The sequence below is a fragment of the Neomonachus schauinslandi genome, chromosome 2 (assembly GCF_002201575.2).
Source record: "Neomonachus schauinslandi chromosome 2, ASM220157v2, whole genome shotgun sequence".
NCBI lineage: Eukaryota > Metazoa > Chordata > Mammalia > Carnivora > Phocidae > Neomonachus > Neomonachus schauinslandi.
In genome coordinates this window covers 143,456,740-143,478,169 of record NC_058404.1, presented here as the reverse complement: position 1 = coordinate 143,478,169, position 21,430 = coordinate 143,456,740, and the positions used below count along the sequence as shown (strand labels likewise).

General features: G+C 36.0%; 1 protein-coding gene across 2 annotated transcripts in view; it reads right to left on the bottom strand.

Annotated features, from left to right (window-relative positions):
• Positions 1-4,191: 4,191 nt before the first annotated feature.
• The window catches only part of G3BP2 (G3BP stress granule assembly factor 2), a 34,798-nt gene continuing 17,559 nt past the window's right edge, over positions 4,192-21,430 (bottom strand). The window contains exons 3-12 of one of the 2 annotated variants that reach the window (XM_021702479.2): positions 19,895-19,976; positions 18,936-19,109; positions 17,978-18,068; positions 16,387-16,489; positions 15,635-15,815; positions 14,557-14,655; positions 10,192-10,294; positions 8,704-8,832; positions 7,546-7,664; positions 4,192-7,128 (exon numbers count right to left, since the gene is read on the bottom strand). In XM_021702479.2, the coding sequence (XP_021558154.1) occupies positions 6,856-7,128; positions 7,546-7,664; positions 8,704-8,832; positions 10,192-10,294; positions 14,557-14,655; positions 15,635-15,815; positions 16,387-16,489; positions 17,978-18,068; positions 18,936-19,109; positions 19,895-19,976 (1,354 nt within the window). In that variant the 3' untranslated portion in view covers positions 4,192-6,855. The remainder of the gene's footprint in view (positions 7,129-7,545; positions 7,665-8,703; positions 8,833-10,191; positions 10,295-14,556; positions 14,656-15,634; positions 15,816-16,386; positions 16,490-17,977; positions 18,069-18,935; positions 19,110-19,894; positions 19,977-21,430) is intronic. The other variant, XM_021702480.2, reaches the window with a different exon arrangement.

The window sequence follows — 21,430 nt, the reverse complement described above, 5'->3', positions numbered from 1 at the left end:
AATAAATTCCTTACCCTGGTTGAAGTGATCTAATCCCCTTATGTCTCCTACACTACCTCTTAACCATTCTGACAACTTTTTTTTTTTTTTTAAAGATTTTTTATTTATTTGAGAGAGAGAATGAGAGACAGCACGAGAGGGGAGAGGGTCAGAGGGAGAAGCAGACCCCCCGCTGAGCAGGGAGCCCGATGTGGGACTCGATCCCGGGACTCCAGGATCATGACCTGAGCCGAAGGCAGTCGCTTAACCAACTGAGCCACCCAGGCGCCCCTCTGACAACTCTTGACCCCACTTCACCAATCCCAGCGTCTTCCTACCTTCCCTGCTTTTCCAATTTTACAGGCTTTAAATTAGCTGGTCCCTCTGGCTGGAGTGCCAGAATGGGTGGTCAGGGAACACCATCCTAAAGTCAGTGGCTACGTTATCTTAATGCTTTGCATAGCATTTACAACTACACTTTATCATTATTAATAAGCTCAGGGAGATCCATGCTTCTCTTATTCACTCCCATTAACTTCAAAATCAAGAACAGTGTCTGGCACGCAAAGGTGGCTCAATCTACACTTTATCAAGTGTTAAATGGTTTGTCATTAACAGTGTCTAACAGTATATAGGAAAACACATACACCCATGCTAAAGTATTTACAGGGACCATCTACAGATTAGACTATGGGAGTTCATTCTTTTGGATTATCTGTATTTTCTATAATGTGCACAGCATGTTTTTAATTGCAGTTAAGTATACATAAAATTGACCATTTCATATACTGAAATAAGGCACAAGCCAAAATTTTACACAATCCTAGACAGCCTGATCTTTTCAGGTCCAGTTTAACATCAAAATCCAAGAGGGTTTCACTAGCACTCCTGCCTCCTCACCCAGAAAGCCTGTTTTCCCTTGTGTTTCACAAAGCATTTTATTTCTCCAATTATGCAAGTGAGAAACTTAAAATTCTTCTGATACCATCCTTTCCCTCACCAAGCCCTGGCCATTTTACCCAAGTCTTTCAAATTCTTTAGATTTCTAACACCAATACTCTAGCAGCACACTTCAGTACAACCTAGTACCACCACTCGAGTATCACAGCTCTTAACTGAGATACTGGCAGTATCCATTCACCTGATTTACTCATCACAGAACTCCTTCAATTTGTTTACTATGTAGCTAGAGACATTTCAAAATAGAATTACGTGGGGGCGAGGGGCGCCTGGGTGGCTCAGTCGTTAAGCATCCACCTTCAGCTCAGGTCATGATCCCAGCGTCCTGGGATCGAGCCCCACATCGGCCTCCCTGCTCCGCGGGAAGTCTGCTTCTCCCTCTCCCACTCCCCCTGCTTGTGTTCCCTCTCTCACTGTGTCTGTCAAATAAATCTTTAAAAAAAAAAATAGAATTACCTGCCCCCACTTGTTAAAATTTTCAACTTCCCATTGCTCTTGAGATTAAGACCAACCTCAAGGCCAGCAAGGCCATTTATGGTCTGCCCCCTAGCCACCTTCTTAAATATGCATCCACATACTTCTTACAGCCTGAAAAATGGATAGGAGGGAGACAGAGAAAATTGAGAACAGATGAGACTTCAGATATTTCTAGGTTCAAGAGGTCAGAAAAGTGGGATGTTCATTATTAGAGAGCCAGGTATGCATAAATCACTTAAGAGAAAATACATTGTTTTGGACTTCTGAACTTTGAATTAGAATTTCTAGGACTTCAAAGAGGTCCATGGCAGAAAGGATTTAAAAAAAAAAAAGTGTTTGGGGGCGCCTGGGTGGCTCAGTTGGTTAAGCGACTGCTTTCGGCTCAGGTCATGATCCTGGAGTCCCGGGATCGAGTCCCGCATCGGGCTCCCTGCTCGGCAGGGAGTCTGCTTCTCCCTCTGACCCTCCCCCCTCTTATGTGCTCTCTCTCTCTCATTCTCTCTGTCTCAAATAAATAAATAAAAATCTTTAAAAAAAAAAAAAAAGTGTTTGGGGGGCACCCGGATGGCTCAGTTGGTTAAGCGTCGAACTCTTGATTTCGGGTCAGGTCATGATCTCAGGGTCATGGAATCAGGCTCCGAGCTCTGCAGGCAATCTGCTTCCTCCTCCCCCTCTGTCCCTCCCTCCACTACTGCTACTACTGCTCTCTCCCAAATAAATAATCTTAAAAAACAAACAAAAACAAAAACGTATTTGGAACACAGGATAGGACGACAGCAAAAATGCAATGGAGTCAAAAATAGTAACAGGTTAACACTTGCAGACGACCCACTACATTGTTTGAGGTGCTTTATAAGATTAAGTCACTGAGAATCCTCACAATCACCCACCTTACAAATGAGTAAACAGAAGCGCCAAACAAGATCAACCACTGAATGGCAGAGCTACCACCACTGAAGCCCAGGCTGTCTCCAAAGGCCTCCTTCTTGACCATTTTACTATATGGAAGCTACTGAATGGACAGTATGTTGAAGCTAAAGTTGTGCCTGGACTAAATGACGCCACCCAGACAAAGTTTACCAGGAAAGAGACTGAGGACAGAAGGGATTGGGGGTGGGGGTGGTTGTCGTGCCTGGAGTTTTGAGGTGGTAAGATCAAGTACAGAAAACAAGAGCAGTTAAAAGAATACTAAGTCACAAAAGTGAAAGAAAGGATTTGAATAGGCAGCCAGCTTTATCAAACTCTTAGAAGGAAAAAAAAAAAAAAAAAGAATCTCCGAGATCAAGGCCAAAGAGATCAATTAATTTGGCAACAGAAGCATAGTAATCTGTCTGTGAATGTTTAATTCTGAATCTGCATTTAGAGCATTTTCACCGGTATTTGGTAATGCTAAAAACACTTTCCTATTCTGAAGCATGTTAAGCATAAAATGTGCATATATACATAAACAGATTCAAAGATTTTAGTCTCTGTCAAAAAAAAAAAAAAAACACAACAACCCAGAAACTTCATTACTTAGGAATTATTTGGCTTAATAACATAAATTATTTTAAACAATTACTCTGTATGAACCTACTGAAACCTATCACAAAGGAAAATTTTGTTCATGATGTAATATTGTTCATTTATCCAGTCATTTTAAATAATTTAGAACTCTGGCATCAAACTAACCAAAATAGTCTACTACTAAATAATTAGAAAATCTTACGGAACACAGAATAAAAAGGGAAAAAAAGGGTCTCTGTTCTTCTGTAGTTAAAATATAAATTATGATGAGCAAGTTGTCCTAATTTAAAGGAAAAATATGAACATCTACCCACTAAATTTTCTTTCACTTGCCACAGACTACATCATATCGTAACTGAAATGGAGCATCTTGTGTGGCTGAAATCATCAAATATTTTGTTTCACATAAGTTTCCTGGACCAAATGATAATTTGCTGCTTCAAATTTGGTTGTTTTCAATATAGTGTAGCATATATATTTTATCCCTTCTAAAAAAATGTTTTTACCTAGTCATAAAGTTAGATCAAAGTTATTACATTATAATTAAAATTGAAAGTGAATTTCCTATACATTTACAAAAATCTTAAGTCTTACTTCCTTGAGAGTATGGAAATAATGATTATTCTGGTTTCTCTCCAGTACAAACTTGTGAAGACTGATTGAAGTAATCTTCATAAACAGTGTTATGAATACATCATCAGGAAAAAATGATTTATAACCATCCCCTTTAATAAAAGAAAAGTCTCAAGTTCTAAAATTATATATGCATTAGGACCTCATTTTGCATTTGAAATACATACTTGTGAATGTGACTATTTTTCCTTTAATATTCTATTAGAGCTTGACAAATTTGTTCCAATTTCTGAATTTGGTCATGCCTGTAACTTCAGAAAAACTCAATCTTCCCATCCTCTTTTCCTTTCCTTCTGAGATAGGAGGTAGCAATCCCCTGGAAAACTCAAGTTTTGGTTTTTCATTAAATAAACATTTAGTATAAGTAGTTTAATTTCGATCATTCTCACCTTCCTTAAACTTATTCCCTTATGCGATTCTTTAACTTGTATTCAAGTTAGCTAAGTGAACTGGGATACATCTATAACCATGTTCAAGTTGTACTTAAATGTTTTTACTTTTTTAGACATCAAATTTCACAAACAAGCAGCAGTTGGTTTTAGAACAATTCCTTATTTTTACTTAGGTTGTATGAAATTCAGTTAGGAGAAAATACTTCGGAACACAAACCTACAGATTAAATTAGGGACATAGATAAACGCTGCAGACATCAGTAGTTTATTGTTTGTTTAGTCCAAACACATTCAAAATGGAAACTCAAAGAATACTTTTCCACCTGAAACAATTAAACTAGGTTCTACTAGCATATAATGCTTAACACATTACAGCAATAAAGATGGTAATCCATTGTCTTCTATACCTACTAAAGCCAAGATGGTAAAGCCAATTTGGTTGCAATAGTGTCATAAGGATAGAATATTACCATCAAAAAAAAAAAAAAAAAAAAAATCAGCAAATAACAGTAATGGTCAATGAATATTTTTACTCTGGTTCACTGAAAAGGGGACAAAATGTTAAAAGTCCACAGTACTGCAGGTGAACAATCACCATGTAAACTTCTCCATGTGATGTTTTAATGTTTTATTCATGGTATGTAAAGACTGAAGCTGAATGGCTCTTTAATTTTCTATTACACTTAACATTTGTCATTACTTTTGGTGCAGAACACAGTTTTCATGGGTGGCAGGGCAATATCTTAGATTGGAAATTATATATATATTTAAAATGGGAAGGAAAGAAATAAAAGAGTAGAGGAAAAATATGCTATAAAAAACAACAAAACAAAACACTGACAATAAACCACTTATTTAAAAGTAGTTTGAATAAAGGCTTCAAAACTCAAAAGTAATTTTCTGGTAAGAACTTCAAGTACTATACATCAGAAAGTGTAAAAGTGTTCAAACAGGAAAAAATCTTTAAGCCCCCCAAAATGGAAACTATGAGAAATCTGTGTCCCCAAAATATATGCAATAGTGCAAGACTTTTCCCCAAACATGGAAGACCTCATTCAAGGGGGAAAAAGGACAAATTTAATTTCACTTATATTGCCCAGTACACGAAAAACAAAATATGTGCATCATTTGCTAGTTTACTAAATAGCAAACAGTTTCATAATTCAGATCCAGTTTGCTACTATGTCAAGTGCATTTTTTTGTTTTTACTAAGAATGGAGAAGTCTTCCATGCTAACAAGCAGCTTTAAGTGGTCACACTTAATTTACCTCACTCCTAGCCTGAAACATCAGAAACTGTTATGTACCGAATGCTCCAAGCATAAAATTGGATATCCTTTGCCATCCTTGCGGTTTACTGGAACTTGCTATAAAGACAGACAATAATCCAGCAGCTACAAACTTTGCTCACAGAATTGTTTAGAGATTTATGTAAAAATAAAAGATGTCGTCCCAGACTTAAATTCAGAGCCACTCGGGTGCTGACATCAGTTCAAGAATTGTGCAAAATGAATGACAGTTCCCTGCCCCCCAAATAGAAAATGCAAACACTTAGGAGCTGCTGTTCTTCTCTCTGAAAATTGCAGTATCCTCACTTCAGGTTTACTTGCCGTTTATGGAATCTGACTGCTTTAAAAAGGTCATAAAAAATGTACATCAAGTTGACTGACTTTTCCAAGCACCTCTCAAGTGATACGCTTCAACGTTCACATTCATGCTAAGAGAAAAGTCAACAAGAGACTTACTCAAATAACTGACTTTCCTCCTCCTTCCCTCTCCCTCCCGAACACACAAGACTCCCTCCCACAGAGAACACAAAGTTGTTAACTGAAGAACAAAGTAAATAATATGCTAGTCAATTTTACTGATTTTAAAGATACTGCAATTTTTATACACTTCAATGATTTTTCAACATTTTGCAGCTGTTTGGCTTTGCAGCACAGCAATTCATACACTATACTGTACAAAATTACCAGCAAGACTGGAATGATGTATTAATAGAAGGCACCATCATGCTTATTACATTACCAGAGAACAAAAATACAGTAAAGACAATTTTCACTGTACACAGCTTAAAGAAAGGAAAAAGGGAGGAGGAGTGTGTTGAGCAGCCAGCCATCCCTGTACTGAAGAGGGGCAGGTAGAAAAATCTTAGATATGGAGCTACTAAATCTGGTCTAATATTCAAGACCATAGCATTTGAAGTTCTGATTTTTGTTATTTAGTTCATAACTAAATGATTCCCTTCTGGAATATACTTGTAGTCTTGTTAAGGTTTATGTGTACACACGCTGGTCACAGCAAGCAGATAAAATGCCCTCATCATTTCACAAACTATTCTCTACTGGAAAAAAAGATGAAAGTTTTTTTCCCCTGTTGCCTCCTGTTGCAGATGTCAATGTTAATGAGTTCAGAGTACCCATTAGTGCATTCTGATGAGTGCATAACAAGTTTCTGTTGGGTTGTATTTTGGGGGGGAGCCAAGAAAAAAGGCAAGATTCTCCAATTGCACAAATTGCACTATTTGTGTTTCCAACATTAATAGGCAGAAACAGTAACACTTAAACAAAATGTGCAGCAGAGGATTTTTTTTTTTTTTTTTTGACTCAAAGGACCTGAATTCAGTTGGGCATGTCCTTTTAAGTTCATTTTGTTGTAGATAGTTTAAGATATGGTCATTTCTCAGTCCTTAATTCTCCAAGTCTAGATTTATAAATTAACAATGTGAATCCTGTTGTGAAATTGGGGAAATAATGTCCACCTCAATTTAACTGATAACCAAAAGATGCTTTTCACATCAAAGAAATGATCAAAAAGGCTGTGTCACATTCCAAAGCCAAAAAAAATTAACAAGAATGCAAACACGATGAATAATGTACCACTGCCAAGACTTTGCCAACAGTGGAGCTTCAGCGACGCTGTCCTGTGAAGCGGCCTTCCATCTGCCCGGTTCCTCTTCCAGAGCCCAGTTTCTGTGCCATGCCACCTCTCGGAGGAGGTCCTCTTCCATCCCGGTCACGCATCATTCCACCACCCACAATGCCACGTGGACCACCAGGACCTCGATCATTGCGCCTAATATCCCTGCGATCATCGCCACCACCTCTGGTTTCTCGCTCTCTTGCAGCTCTTGTTTTTTTCTCTTCCACATTTAAACGTACTTCACCTCGGAACATAATTGGCTTTAAAAGGAGAGAAAAAGATTTACACAGGCAGGTTAGAGAGTAACTGCCATGTATTCCTTTACTTACCTAAGTAAGAAAATCCTGACAAAAAACCTCCAGGAAATTTTTAATATACAATCTGTTCGAACCTTCTTCACCAGAGCAAATAATGCAATTTAAAATAATCCACACCTCAAACTGGACTGTCATAAGTAATTAATTGTGTGGTAAAAAAATAATAATAATAATAAATAATCCACACCTCAAACTTTAAACTACTAACACATCTTTATTCTTTGCATAAATACCATTTCTGATAAACTATTTTAGCTTCACCATTAAGAAAACACCTTCCATGGCTTTAAAATGCACCTAATCAGTATTACATACGGAATAATAAAGTCTTGAACTATGTATACCCTTTCAGTCACTTACTTTTGCAATTAAGATTCTCTGAACTGGTTCAGAGTCATCAAAAACCACAAAACCAAAGTTTGGAAGCTTTCCCCCAACACCCTTGGTATTGATGCGAAGTTCCACAACGTTTCCAAAACCTGTGAAAATATATATTATTACACACCAAGGGTTAAGTATTTTTTTCCACATTTTTAAATTTTTATTATGTTAATCCCCATACATCATTAGTTTTTGATGTAGTGTTCCATGATTCATTGTTTGCATATAACACCCAGTGCTCCATTCAATACGTGCCCTCTTTAATACCCATCACCAGGCTAACCCATCCCCCCACCCCCTCCCCTCTAGAACCCTCAGTTTGTTTCTCAGAGTCCATAGTCTCTCATGCATGGTTTGTCTCCCCCTCCGATTTCCCCCCCTTCATTTTTCCCTTCCTGCTATCTTCTTCTTTTTTAACATATAATGCATTATTTGTTTCAGAGGTACAGGTCTGTGATTCAACAGCCTTACACAATTCACAGCGATAACCATAGCACATACCCTCCCCAATGTCTATCACCTAGCCACCCCATACCTCCCACCCCCCACCACTCCAGCAACCCTCAGTTTGTTTCCTGCGGTTAAGATTTCCTCATATCAGTGAGGTCATATGATACATATTTTAACAGAATACTTTGTAGCTTTAATTGTTGAGGAGAAATAACCTTAATCTACTTGAACCAATTCAAAACAAATGTTACAAGCTGCTACATCCAGTGACAACCAAGGTACATTCACTCATACAAGTCATTCACACAAAGATGCCAATAGCCTGGCCGCTTGGTTTGTTACCCTTCTGAATCAGTCCTCTCCAAAGGAAAGTTGTATGAAAGGTTTTACAAAAACAATGATATTTTCTATTTCTGACTTATATTTTCCAAAAGAATCCCATCCCCAAATTTAAGGCTGAATCAGCTCTTTCTTTTACCCTCTCCAACTAGGCCAGTCAACACTAAGTACAGTCATGGGGAAACATCTAATAGAACCTTCTACTCCCTTCTGATCAATTAAAGTGATTGGTACCTGGAGACCTACAGTTTATAGAGAAAAGTTTTTCTAAAAAGTTCTAACTCCATTATGAGAAAAGCTCTACTCCCCCCTGCTTAATTTTCCAATAAAGCAAAATAAACTACTCACTCATGAAGAACTCTTTCAGTTCATTTTCATCAATATCATGTGGCAAGTTACCAACAAAAAGTTGATGACTGTCTGGATAGCGAATTATTCTACGGTTGTCAGATTCGTTCTGTTCAATATCTCCTCGGCCTGAGAAAAGGAATAGGACAGATATTAAAGTTTATAATGTCACATAATAACTAAGCTCAAAGCAATGAATGTACAATAGATATTCTTGTTTTAGTTTAATAAGAGAGTGAACTCCTTGAACAGAGGTGGAAGTGCCTATTATTAGTAGGTTAGTTAAAAAACAACATGACACAAAGTGTAAAGTGAGGGTATTGACTAGACCGCTAAAGTACCTTCTTCTAGATCTACTGGTCTGATTATATGAAAGTCCAACATTAGTACAAATGTTCCTCCTTAACCAAACTCTTGCCATCACCCAGGAACCAAACAAATTTCAGATACTGTTTACTATTTTGAAGTTTGCAAATTAATCTTTGGTTGTATGAAATTATAGCCAAATCAGTAAATTTAATAGTAATAATATCTTATTTAGGTAGCCTGTACTGATCCTCCCAATAACACAAAGAACACAGTGAGGCATATTAAGGAAGGCATCACATAAGAAAAGTTTGTGTAATAACTAAATGGCATAAGAGAAGCTCATATTTTAAGGGTCTCCGTGAAGACCATAAACTCAAGCAGTAGCAAAGCTAGGACAAACCCCAGTTCCCATGACTTCTGGTTTAGTAACACATCACTTTATTTTACTTTTGTGGGAAAAATTATGTATGCTATTAATAGATACTATCTCCCATCTCCTCCCAAAAGCAATCTAAACATACTTATAGAATTCAAATAGAGGTGCTACATATATTAGCTAACAATGGAAACAAGTCAAAAATCATGGCAACTTACTTAATACCTAAGACAATCAAAATAAGAAGAATCAGGGTGTGCTTACTGTTTATCTGTGAAGAGATAAGAGTGCTAAGTAAGAGAGTAGGTTATTGGCAGCTCGGTTTTGAATTCTTAGAACCAGTGACAATAACCAAATAAAATCTGTCTCAAAAATTTTACACCTTCAAAATACATGTCTCCATCGCATGGCATCTAATCCTCCCCTACAAGTCAGTTGTTCTGCCCCAGACTGTACTTTAGCAAGTTACTTAAACCTTTAAGAAATTTTGTATTGAAAGGAACTGTATATAAAGCACATTATAGTATTTTTTTTTTTAAAGATTTTATTTATTTGAGAGAGAGAGAATGAGAGAGAGCGAGTACATGAGAGGGGGGAGGGTCAGAGGGAGAAGCAGACTCCCTGCTGAGCAGGGGGCCCGATGCGGGACTCGATCCAGGGACTCCAGGATCATGACCTGAGCCGAAGGCAGTCGCTTAACCAACTGAGCCACCCAGGCGCCCTCACATTATAGTATTTTAAGTTCAGTCTTTTCCAACTTTCCAAGTACTAAATGCGAAAGGCCACAGAGGCGGCTGACTCACCTGGTCTTGGTCCTCTAGGAGGGAAACCAGGTCGTTCTCTAGGTCGTTGTTCACGCACACGAGGTGGCTGAGACTGAACTTCTGGTTTAGCTTCAACTCTTGGCTAAAATACAAGGGAAAAAACACATTATAAAGAAACTCATTCCATAGGAGACAAAACAACTAAAGCAACTACCAGCAAGTCACCAGCACACAAAATGGTAATTTTAAGTTTAGAATATTTTTAACATAGTGTCCTATGTATGTGAAGAATAAATTTTTATAAAGATATTCTGTACCAATCTAGGACTGTAGGGTAGGTTTGTTTTCCCATTCAAGGATACATAACTCAAAATAAGCTGCTTTTTACAACCACATTTTTTCAATAAATTTCCACACTGAGACAGCATTAAAGGTACTGCTACAAAAGTCACAAAAATGCAAGATGAGCCACTCCATGTAAATGCATATGCAAAATAGCCATCTTTATTTTAGACAAAATTATGACACATACTTTCTAATTATCTAGCTGCCCTTCAAATGTAAGTGCTTAGCCAGTATCTTCTAAACCCCGCCACATAAATAAATCTTAGAACAATGGACAGTTCAAAATATACAATTCAGCTTACTCTAGCAACTAAAAAATCCTACCTTTAAGTTAAAATTAAACAAACAAGACAGAAACATGTATAAAACACCTCAGAATCAAGGAGTCCTTTAGCTCCCTATTGTTCTTCCTTATGGAAAAGGTAGGCAACTATTTAAGGACTGACCCCAACAATTTTCTTTAACTGCACCTTGGGGCAGAGGCAGGGGCAGGCAAGGAGTAAGAGGACATTTTAAGAGGACTTCCAAAAATTTCTGCCAACTGCTGAATTACACACATATAATTAACTATTTTACAACAAAATAACATCTGCATCTTCTTTTACCTTTTCCTCAATACAGTAGCATTTTCAGTATTCCCATACTCTTCGGCCATCTATTGCCCAAATATTTATGGTCCAAGGAAGAGACAAAATACACCTTCAAAGAATGCTGAAAACACTCAGCAGGATATGAACAAAATGTTCTCAAAGTCAGAAAACTAGTGATTTCAGCCTGTCTTCATGTCTGATCATCTCTGAGGACCTCAGTCCAGCCAGTGTCTCAAACTCTTTCGTCATTTATATGACTGGAATATCATAACTTACAAGGACAAATTTTGATATGAAGAGTTATGTTTCTTCCAAAAATGACAATTTAGTTTAAAGGATTTCACCCACTGTAATCAAAAGGCATATTAATTCCTATCCTAGCAGTTTTTAACAGATGTCTCTTTCCAAGTTGTTTTTCCATGAAGATTTCCCATTTCCCTCAAGATCAAGTTGCTTCCCATGTTCTAAAACTTTGCTAGTTAAAAAAATAATTTTTTTAACTCTCTCCAGTTTTCTCAATTACTTATATGTATTTATTCCTCTAAGGACTGTATCTTATCTTAATTCATTTCTGTAACACCCAAAAACCAAGCACAGTGATGTTAGGCATAGATGTTCAGTAACTCTTGGTTCATTTAAAATTAAATTACATTTTTAGTTCTTTAACATGGTCTGTGCCTGACAAGGGATCCTATGTTATAACCCTGGGAACATTGCTATTTGGAGTTTAACACTATATGGTACTTTGACCCGAAATGTGATGCCTAAAAAGGACATTTACAAATTTCACTACACTAAGGGGGCCTAAAAGCACCAACTTACTTCAGTATGAACATAAAACAGAATTAAAGAATAGATGTACCCTAACAAAGTTTGATGAGGCTAGTGTGTTTAGGAAATTAATAAAAATAGCAAATGTATGTAGCTTTTAATCTAAAAATTTCAGAAAAACCTTAGACACATTGAATCCAAAGGATATCAAAGAAATTAAGAGGTGTCCTCACTGACCTAATTTAAATTTTTTTCAAAACTGATTACCAAAACAAAAATAACGGCAAGTAGCAAAACAGAAAAATTCATTATCCTTTAAGGATTTAAAATTAAAAACAAACAAGTAATTTCCAATGTCTTTCAAATAATTCATACAGTGATTTAGCAACCTGACTTTCAGAAGGTATTTGAGGATGCTAATGCAAAAAAAAAGAGAACAAGATCTAACAATATTCCTTTCAATAACTGATTAATTTATGTCAACTAAGCCAGCTGTGCATTTATAGTTCTTCAGGCTCAATTTCATGATTAGAACTATTTACTCCAACAAAATAAAATGTCTAACATCTCACATACTACACTTTAGAGCCCTAAAAATTAATCCCATGCAACCACAAAGTGTGCTCAGACGACAAATTCCACAAAAGAAGGTCAAACAGAATATGAAATAAAAATGGAACCATCAAATCAAACCAATGACAGCAGGTAAAACCACAGTAAGTTCTTTAACTGAACATAAGCTACTTAGATAATCTAGTCAATTTCCAGACAAAACCTTTTCACCAAGAAATTAACTTACCTACTTCTAAGTTAATTCCTACCAATACACTAAATTAAATTTAATTCTCCTTTTATTAAACTATGCTAAAAGTGTTAAGGCAATGGATATACTACACCAAAGTAATTAAATTGAAGGATTTATTAAATCAAATGGAAAAATCATGAATCCATTCTAAATATAGCGTAAAAAGATCAGAAAGGTTTTTTGTTTTGTTTTTTTTTAAAGTTTTATTTATTTAAGTGAGCTCTACACCCAGTGTTGGGCTGGAACTCACAACCCCAAGATCAAGAGTTGGATGCTCTACCGACCGAGCCAGTCAGGCGCCCCAGAAACTTAAGGCTGTACATGTTTAAATATGTCTTAATAAGGGTATGGGTTAGAAAATACAATCTAATCTCCTACAATTAAAAAAGAAAAATAACCTCACAACTAAAAAAAAAAAATTTTCCCCTGCGCAAAAGGATAGGATTTAATGTAATTCAGACATGCCTTAAATATAGTACTCTTCTTTGATGTAAATGGAGATACATTCCCCTCCAAAGGGATAAAGAAACCTATAGGTTTAAATGAGTCACAAAGGGACTCTGGTGTCTAACTGCATGAATTCAAAGCCAAGCCATATGCTATTTATACAGCTGTCTGATCTTAGGTTGAGGTACTCTAGGCCTCAATTTACTCATCTGTGAAACAGAAATAGTAACAGTAACCACCCTTACAGGGTGACTGTGAGGATTAGATGAGAATGAATATAAAGTACTTTGCACAATGCCTGGCACATACTAAAGGCATAATAAGCATTAGCTATTTTAACTTTTAACTAGCAGTAAGAATAAAATATAGCCAACACTCAGAAGATGAAGTAACAATCCAAAGGACTCCAAATGCAAATCTGATAAATCAAGCATTTCAAAAGAAAATTCAGACGTCACTCATCAGGTCTTCAGAAGGGTTGAAAAGCACAACCAATACCTGACAAATTAATTTTCTTCACTAGAACAGAATTCTGGTTTGGATCTGACATTATTCAACATTTCCTGAACGTTAGCTGAAAAAACAGGTATCCTGAGGCTATGTATTCTATTATGTAGCTGACTACATGTACCAACACCATAAAGACTGTCTTAATGATTACTACTTTTTTGAAACCTCAAAGTTTCACTGTTTAGAGCATATAAGAGGCATATACAAAAATAATTGTATATGCACTAACCATTTTAAATGTAAATTTTTTAGTGGAATAAAGTTTGATTCAAAATGTAGAAAAAAGAATTGAATACCTTTTAACTGCACTATAAATTTAGTTATATTTTTAGTTAATTCTAAACTATATCTAATAAACCATTAGGTAGCCAGTGTCTTATTTTCAATGTTTTTGAAAGCTCTGAAATGGGTAAGATGACAAACAGATGAAAAGCAGAATACTGGAATGATCAGTTAAGTGAACACTACAGTCATAAGTTGGTACAGGCTTCAATTAAACAGAGTGAACCACTTACAGACTGAGAGCTTAGGCAGTGTATTTTTAGAAGCTGTTTTGTTTTTTTGTTTTTAAAAAAAACAGTGATTTTTATAATGCCATATTACTTTGTGCCTTTCCTTAAAATATTTTTGCTAAATAAATTTTAAAACTTTAAAAGGAACATTTTTTTGTTATTTTAAGAAGCCTTTTAAATGACTCTATCTATCCATCTATCTATCAATCAAACCAACTTAATGTGTATTTCACACCCAAACCCCAAATACCACCTATGCAGATGATAGAGATTTGGCATTTAAAGTGGGTGCACTGACATTTAATACAATTTTTTTGTATATTTAATCCATAATTTCTGATTGACTCATTTAAAGAAGTATAAAAAAGATAAGCAATTGGCAATGTAACAAGGATACAATCCAATGTGTTCACAGATTGGTTACCTGTGAGACTGGTGCTTTAACATGGGGTGGAATTCCAGAGGAAGAAACAGTACCACTAGGAGGCAGGTTTTTACTGGTCACTGAAGCCCAGGAGAAAGCCTGCAGGAAATGCAACAAACCTAGACTACTAATCATGGAAAACCACCAACATTCCTATAGGGAAACTTCCAAATATATATTTTCTTTTCATTTCTAAACTATTGTTCTATATTGGAGGACTCCTCAAAAGAAAGGCACACACACACATGCCAGTCTATGTGCCAGCTTTCAAAATCTCATTATGCAAGATTATTTGTTTCGACTGAACTACTAAATAAATCCACAAGCAAGTTCCTCTTTGCTCTAAGGAGATGAGCAATGGCAAACAAAACCGCTAACTACACATGCTAGAAAAAAAAAGAACCTAATAGAACCAATTTCTTTCCCCTTTTGGGGGAAGATAAGGTGTGTGATGGTGTTGAGGGGAAGGATAGGAAAGAAGAGAGTACTCACTGGAAACTTTAACAGACATTCACAAATTGAACAAGGAATCTCCTCTCACTACTCATATATACTTCAACCTTCTACTTTACAGAAAGATAAAAGATGTTTTAGGTAGGCTTAAATGATACACTATGGGTGTCACTTATCTTTCCAAGATAGTTTAATTGGTGTATAAGGAAATCGCTCCCATTTTAACCAGAAATAACGGTATCTCTTCTTTTAATAGGCCAACTTGTTTAAGTTGGGGAATTTCATGACTCCAGTTGCATCCGTGCATAGAGGACTTATACAGAATGGAAGAGCAACTCTCAGCTTTATACATGGACTCAAATAATTTCATGTAAGAGACTAAACACTGCATACAGACAAGGATTAATCCTAAATTTCACTCTTAGGGGTATTTGGGGAGGAGGGGGAGTGTGAATACAAAGAAATTTCCTCAGGATTGCAAAAACCCCACAGCTTTCATTTCCATAAAAAAGCATAGTTTACTATATTAAACCATTTAACATAATAGAACAAAGGTCATGCTTCATCAATGGCACCAAATGTGGAAGTGTGCTTTTACAGGCCTAAAGAGTTCCTCTGATCTAACCTTTGGTGGTTCCTGTGGCAGAGAAACAGGTTCAGCGGGAGGAGGAGAAGTAGACTTCTCCTCTAACTCCTCTAAGTTCTTCTCCTCCACTTGCGGCTTTAGTTCTTCAGTCTTTGTTTCAGATTCTGGCTCAGGTTCAGGTTCATGAGAGGATTCTTCCAAAGGCTCCTCTATGCCATTACTATAATAAAATATTTTGTTCATTTTTCAGTATGAGTGAAATGATCAGTTCTAATAAAACAAAATGTAGTATTTCTCTAATCTAATGGGCATAACTAGTAATAAGTTGTTTTGAAGCAGAAGTCCAATAAGAACTAGAAGGCAGTAGGAGTAACAGTCTTAAGCAGCATTTCTTTAACCCCATCATTTTTAAATGGAATACTAAATTACTAAAAATGTTTACTTCAATACTACCTATAAACAAACCACATATTTATAAAAATAAAATAAAATGCTCTCTGTGTTGTCCCAACTATTCTGCATTATCAGTAAGTAAACACTGTTTTGGGCAAAACCATGTTCAATTTTTTATGTAAATAAAACAACTCCAAATTTCTTGCGCATATATATATAATATATAAAAATATATATATTTTATATATATATTTGAGCACTATACATAGTGCTCCAATACTGGCCTGACAGGTACCTTTATCAAAAATTTACTTCTAACAGTAATCCTAGGAACAAAAACCACCTAGCAACTACATTATAGCTTAGACCAAATCTGGCCTTGCAAACACTATTCTTACGCCACAGGGTGAGCTTCATAGTAACCACTATCAGCATTTTCTTGCACAGGTTCTGGAGATGGTTGCCTTTCTTCTTGTTCCTCTTCTACCTCATCTTCTGATTCTGACAATACAGAACACACATTTCTTTTTTAAGAGACTCAACAAACAATTTCATATGCATATTTTAAATGTTTAAGGAAGTGAAAGGATAGTTTTAAAAATTGACCTTTATCGGGCGCCTGGGTGGCTCAGTTGGTTGAGGGACTGCCTTCGGCTCAGATCATGATCCTGGAGTCCCGGGATGGAGTCCCACATTGGGCTCCCTGCTCAGCAGGGAGTCTGCTTCTCCCTCTGACCCTCCCCCCTCTCATGTGCTGTCTCTCTCTCATTCTCTCTCAAATATATAAAATCTTTTAAATAAATAAATAAAAATTGACCTTTATCTTACAAAGGCAATCAAATGCAGTATTCCCTGTTCTCTTAACAACTGAAAAGCAAGCAAGATGAAGTTTGGTATTTTTATTTTTTAAAGATTTTACTTATTTGGGGGCGCCTGGGTGGCTCAGTTGGTTAAGCGACTGCCTTCGGCTCAGGTCATAATCCTGGAGTCCCGGGATCGAGTCCCGCATCGGGCTCCCTGCTCAGTGGGGAGTCTGCTTCTCCCTCTGACCCTCCCCCCTCTCATGCTCTCTGTCTCTCATTCTCTCTCTTGCAAATAAATAAAATCTTTAAAAAAAAAAAAAAAAAAGATTTTACTTCTTTGTCAGAGAGAGAAAGAGAGAATGCGAGAGAGTAAACACAAGCAGCGAGAGAGTAAACACAAGCAGCGAGAGAGTAAACACAAGCAGCGAGAGTGGCAGGCAGAGAGGCAGGCTTCCCGCTGAGCAAGGAGCTCGATGCAGGACTTGAACCCAGGACCCCAGGATCATGACCTGAGCTGAAGGCAGACGCTTAAACAACTGAGCCACCCAGGAGTCCCTTTATTTATTTATTTAAGTAGGCTCTACACCCAGTGTGGAGCCCAATGTGGAGCCCAACGCAGGGCTCAAACTCATGACCATGAGATCAAGACCTAAGCCAAGATCAAGAGCCTGACACTTAACTGACTGAGCCATGCAGGTGTCCCTATTTTAAAAAATGATCTAGTAGTAAGAAAAGGAAAGGATAGGAAATAAATTATTTTAAGCTGTAACTCAGTTTCCCATGTCACATCTATTCAATAGTACAATAATGAAAACTAATATAATAAATGAAAGATCAATAATTATGATACAGCCAAAAAATTGACAGCCAACAGAGATATATTAAATAGGAAAGAGCAAGCTTTGAACCAGCATAATTCCATTTTTATAAAAATACCTAAGGATGGGATACAACAAAATTCTATAATAGGCACCAAACTCTTGGTTATATATAGAGGATGAGACTGAAATTTGTTTTACTTTCTATGTCTGATTTTTATATAATATCATACAAACACACCTATTTCTTTTTAACAAAAAGGAGAAAAAGGGGTTTGACTCAGTTACAATAGAGGCAAATTTCTTTAAGTTTCGTACTTTTCATGTCCTTAAAGAATACTGATAGAAGCCTTCTATCTTAACCTCACCTTCATCAAGCTCTGGTTCAGAATCACCAAATACTTCATCTTCATAACGAAACATATCATTGTGAACATAAAACTTATTTGGAACAGATCCCTACAGGAAAACAAAATCCAAATATTCCATTAAATACTCATAAATGTGGCACTGCATAAAAAGAACAAATTACATGGCATATGCAATATCTATTTTAACACTACAGAAATATGTAGACTCAGTATAATTTTCTAAAATTAAACATGCTATATATATTAAGTACACTATAGAAGGTCATTCAAATATTGGAACTCAAGAAATGGGTACTCAACAGAAGAGAACCAAGACTAATTAACAAATGAAACTGCCATTTTAACATATAACTTACTAAATAAGATACTTTTTATATTACTTTTGTAATCTTAGTAAACCTATTGATACATTCCTATCAGTAGACTTTAACTTCTAAATAGGCAGTGAAAAAAATAAAACAAAAAAGACAGGCAAAGTGCATACACAAACAAAGCTCAAATTACAGTTGACCCTTGAACAACACAAGTTTGAACTGCATGAGTCCACTTACACATGACTTTTTTCAATACGTTACAGAACTGTAAATGTATTCTCTTATGTAATACCATTTTCCTTTCTCTAGCTTACTTTATTGTATGAATACAATATAGAATTACAGAATACATATAAGCTATAAAATGTGTTAATCGACTATTTATACTATCAGTATGGCTTTTGGTCAACGATAGGCTATTAGTAGAGTTAAGTTTTTGAAAAGTCAAAAGCTGTATGTGGATTTTCAACTGCCCTGGAGGTCAGTGCTCCAAATCCCTATGTTGCTCAAGAGTCAAATGTTTATCAACGGGTTCAATACCAAGTTCTCAAGTTTAGCTACATACAAACCTGTAAGAAGAAACTCTGGACACTTCACGCAACAAATAACAATCAAATAAAATCATACAAATGAAAACTTACTTCAGGAGCCAGAACAAAGGTTTGCATAAACTTCCTCTCTGGCTGTCCACTATTAGATAGCAAACCCATAACCTGGACAACTACTCCATCACTCAAGGTTGCATGAGCATCCACATGACGAATTTTAGTATGACATTCACTGAAGTTCAGAGATAATACTTTGTGGTGTATATCCTTTAATAGAAGAAAGGAAGGAAGAAATACAAACTGTTGTGATACTTCACTACTTAATACTATAGAGCTTCACTGATTTCCTCCTAACTCTAAAATATTAACTACATAATCTTTCTGCCTCATTTGAATCCCTTCCACCATGATATGCATTACTGCCAGGTTGATGTTCCTAAGCCACCATTTTCAACATGTCACAGCTCAATACAAGAGATCACTATGGCTATCTCATATTAAGCAATAATACGGGCTTTATATAGCGCTCTCCCAGTATTCTGTATTAAGTTTTTAATCATTCATACAAAGGGTGTTGACTACTCCTTGACCTCACAGCTGATTTTACTTTACTCGGTTTGTTGGTGCCATTTCTTCTGCTTTTAATTTCCTCTTGTACACTAAGGCCAAATTCTGTAATTCAGCATCTAACTAAAGTCCCATATCCTATATAATGTCATAAAGTACATATACTTCTGTGCACTCCTATAACATAAGGTTTAGCCCATGTTTGTATAAACTTAATATATTGTTCTCAACTGTTTCATGTATAAAATACATCAAGGATAGATAATTTCCTATCTTCTTTGTATCCAATCCAGTGTAGCACCCTTATAAATGGATATTTGTAAGAACTGAAAGCTCATTTAACAACTACTGTAACATAAATTTCTAGTTACAAGTAATGATCACATTCAGGAAGAAACCCATTCGCACAAAAAGGCTATTTTCAACTATCTTAACACAAAAAAAAAGGGAAAAAAATCTAAAATGTGTATGAAATTGATACTTACATTTTGGCCATAAACAGCTTCCTGGGGCTTTCCACTAGCATCTACTCCACCATGAACATAGGAAGAATTCCTGCCATAAAACCTATAAAGTCAATGATATTTGATTAACATTCAATTGTCAAGAAAAGCCTAAGAAGCAGGAGAGTTCTGGTATAAAACAGACCTAGCTTGCATGTCTGGCTTTGTCACTCAATAGCTGTATAATTCTGATGAAGTTACTTATGGTCCTTAAGTTCAGTTTCCTTGGTTATCAAACACAATTAACAGTAACTAATCCACAGGGCTGTTGTAAGGATTAAATGAGTAACGACAGGATTCAGGCCTGGCACACTGAAAATACACTCAATTACTTGCAATTCTCATCTAATTCCTATCATATCTATTTTTTGAAGTGGAAGAATGAGATATTCAAAATACATTCTAAATACTGATGCTGGGGTAACTGACCCAGTTTTTCCCTTTAGATACAAAACTCAGTTATATCTAGATTTGTTTGGGAATCAGTTGCTGTTTAACATTCTACTCAAAGTTCCAAATGATTACTAATTCCAAAAGCTTAGATTAAAGCAGTTTAGTTAGATTTACAATCATTGAAATAATTCAGAGACCAAATAAGAAAATCTACATTACTTCAGTATCTGATATCTCCTTAATATTTTATACTGCTCTTAAGTACATGATTAATTAGTATTTCTCTGGCATTACCTAAAGCAATTAGAATTAATATCTTTCTAAATTAAGGTTATCAAACATGCAAAATTAATATTTTCATAAAGAGAACTCAGCTCCTATTGTTAACGAAACATTTAAGACTTCATCTATGCCAAGCAATGCTCTCAGTGCATTACATATATTAATTTATTTACCCCTCCTCTAACAACCCCATGAAATAAGCACTATTATATAAATGAGCAAACTGAGGTTCAGAAGAAATTAACTCTCCTAAGGCCACACACTAATCAAGTGGGGTAGCTAAGACATAAACCCAGACAGTCTAGTTCCACAGTCCATGTTTTTAACTACTACCTGTATTTTTAAGTTTACACTATTTTCTCGCATGTACCACTGGCAAACATGTAAACTTCTACCATTTTTCTGGAGGACAACTTGGCTGTTAAGTGTAGGAAAAGCCTTAGAAAAAATTACACCTTTAACAATTCTGCTTCTAGGAACTTAAGAAAATAACTAGAAAAGTGCACAAAGATGCATGTATAAGGATACTGATCACAGTTTGTTAACAAGTGAAAAATTACAAACTGATTTTCATTAATAGGTAAATTGGTTATATAAGCTAAGTATAAAACAGAAGTTTATGGGGGTTTTTTTTTGAAATGATGGTGGAGAGCCTTATTGTCACTATAAAAAAAAACAAAAACCCACAAAAACATGCTAATACCTACATTAAAAAAGACTAAATTTCAGACAAGGAAAGGCCCTATTAATTCCATTCTCCCCTCCCCACCCCAAACTCCTTTACATACACTGTCAGCAAGAATATCTTTTATTTCTCTAATTAGAAAAATGTACAGGTATTCA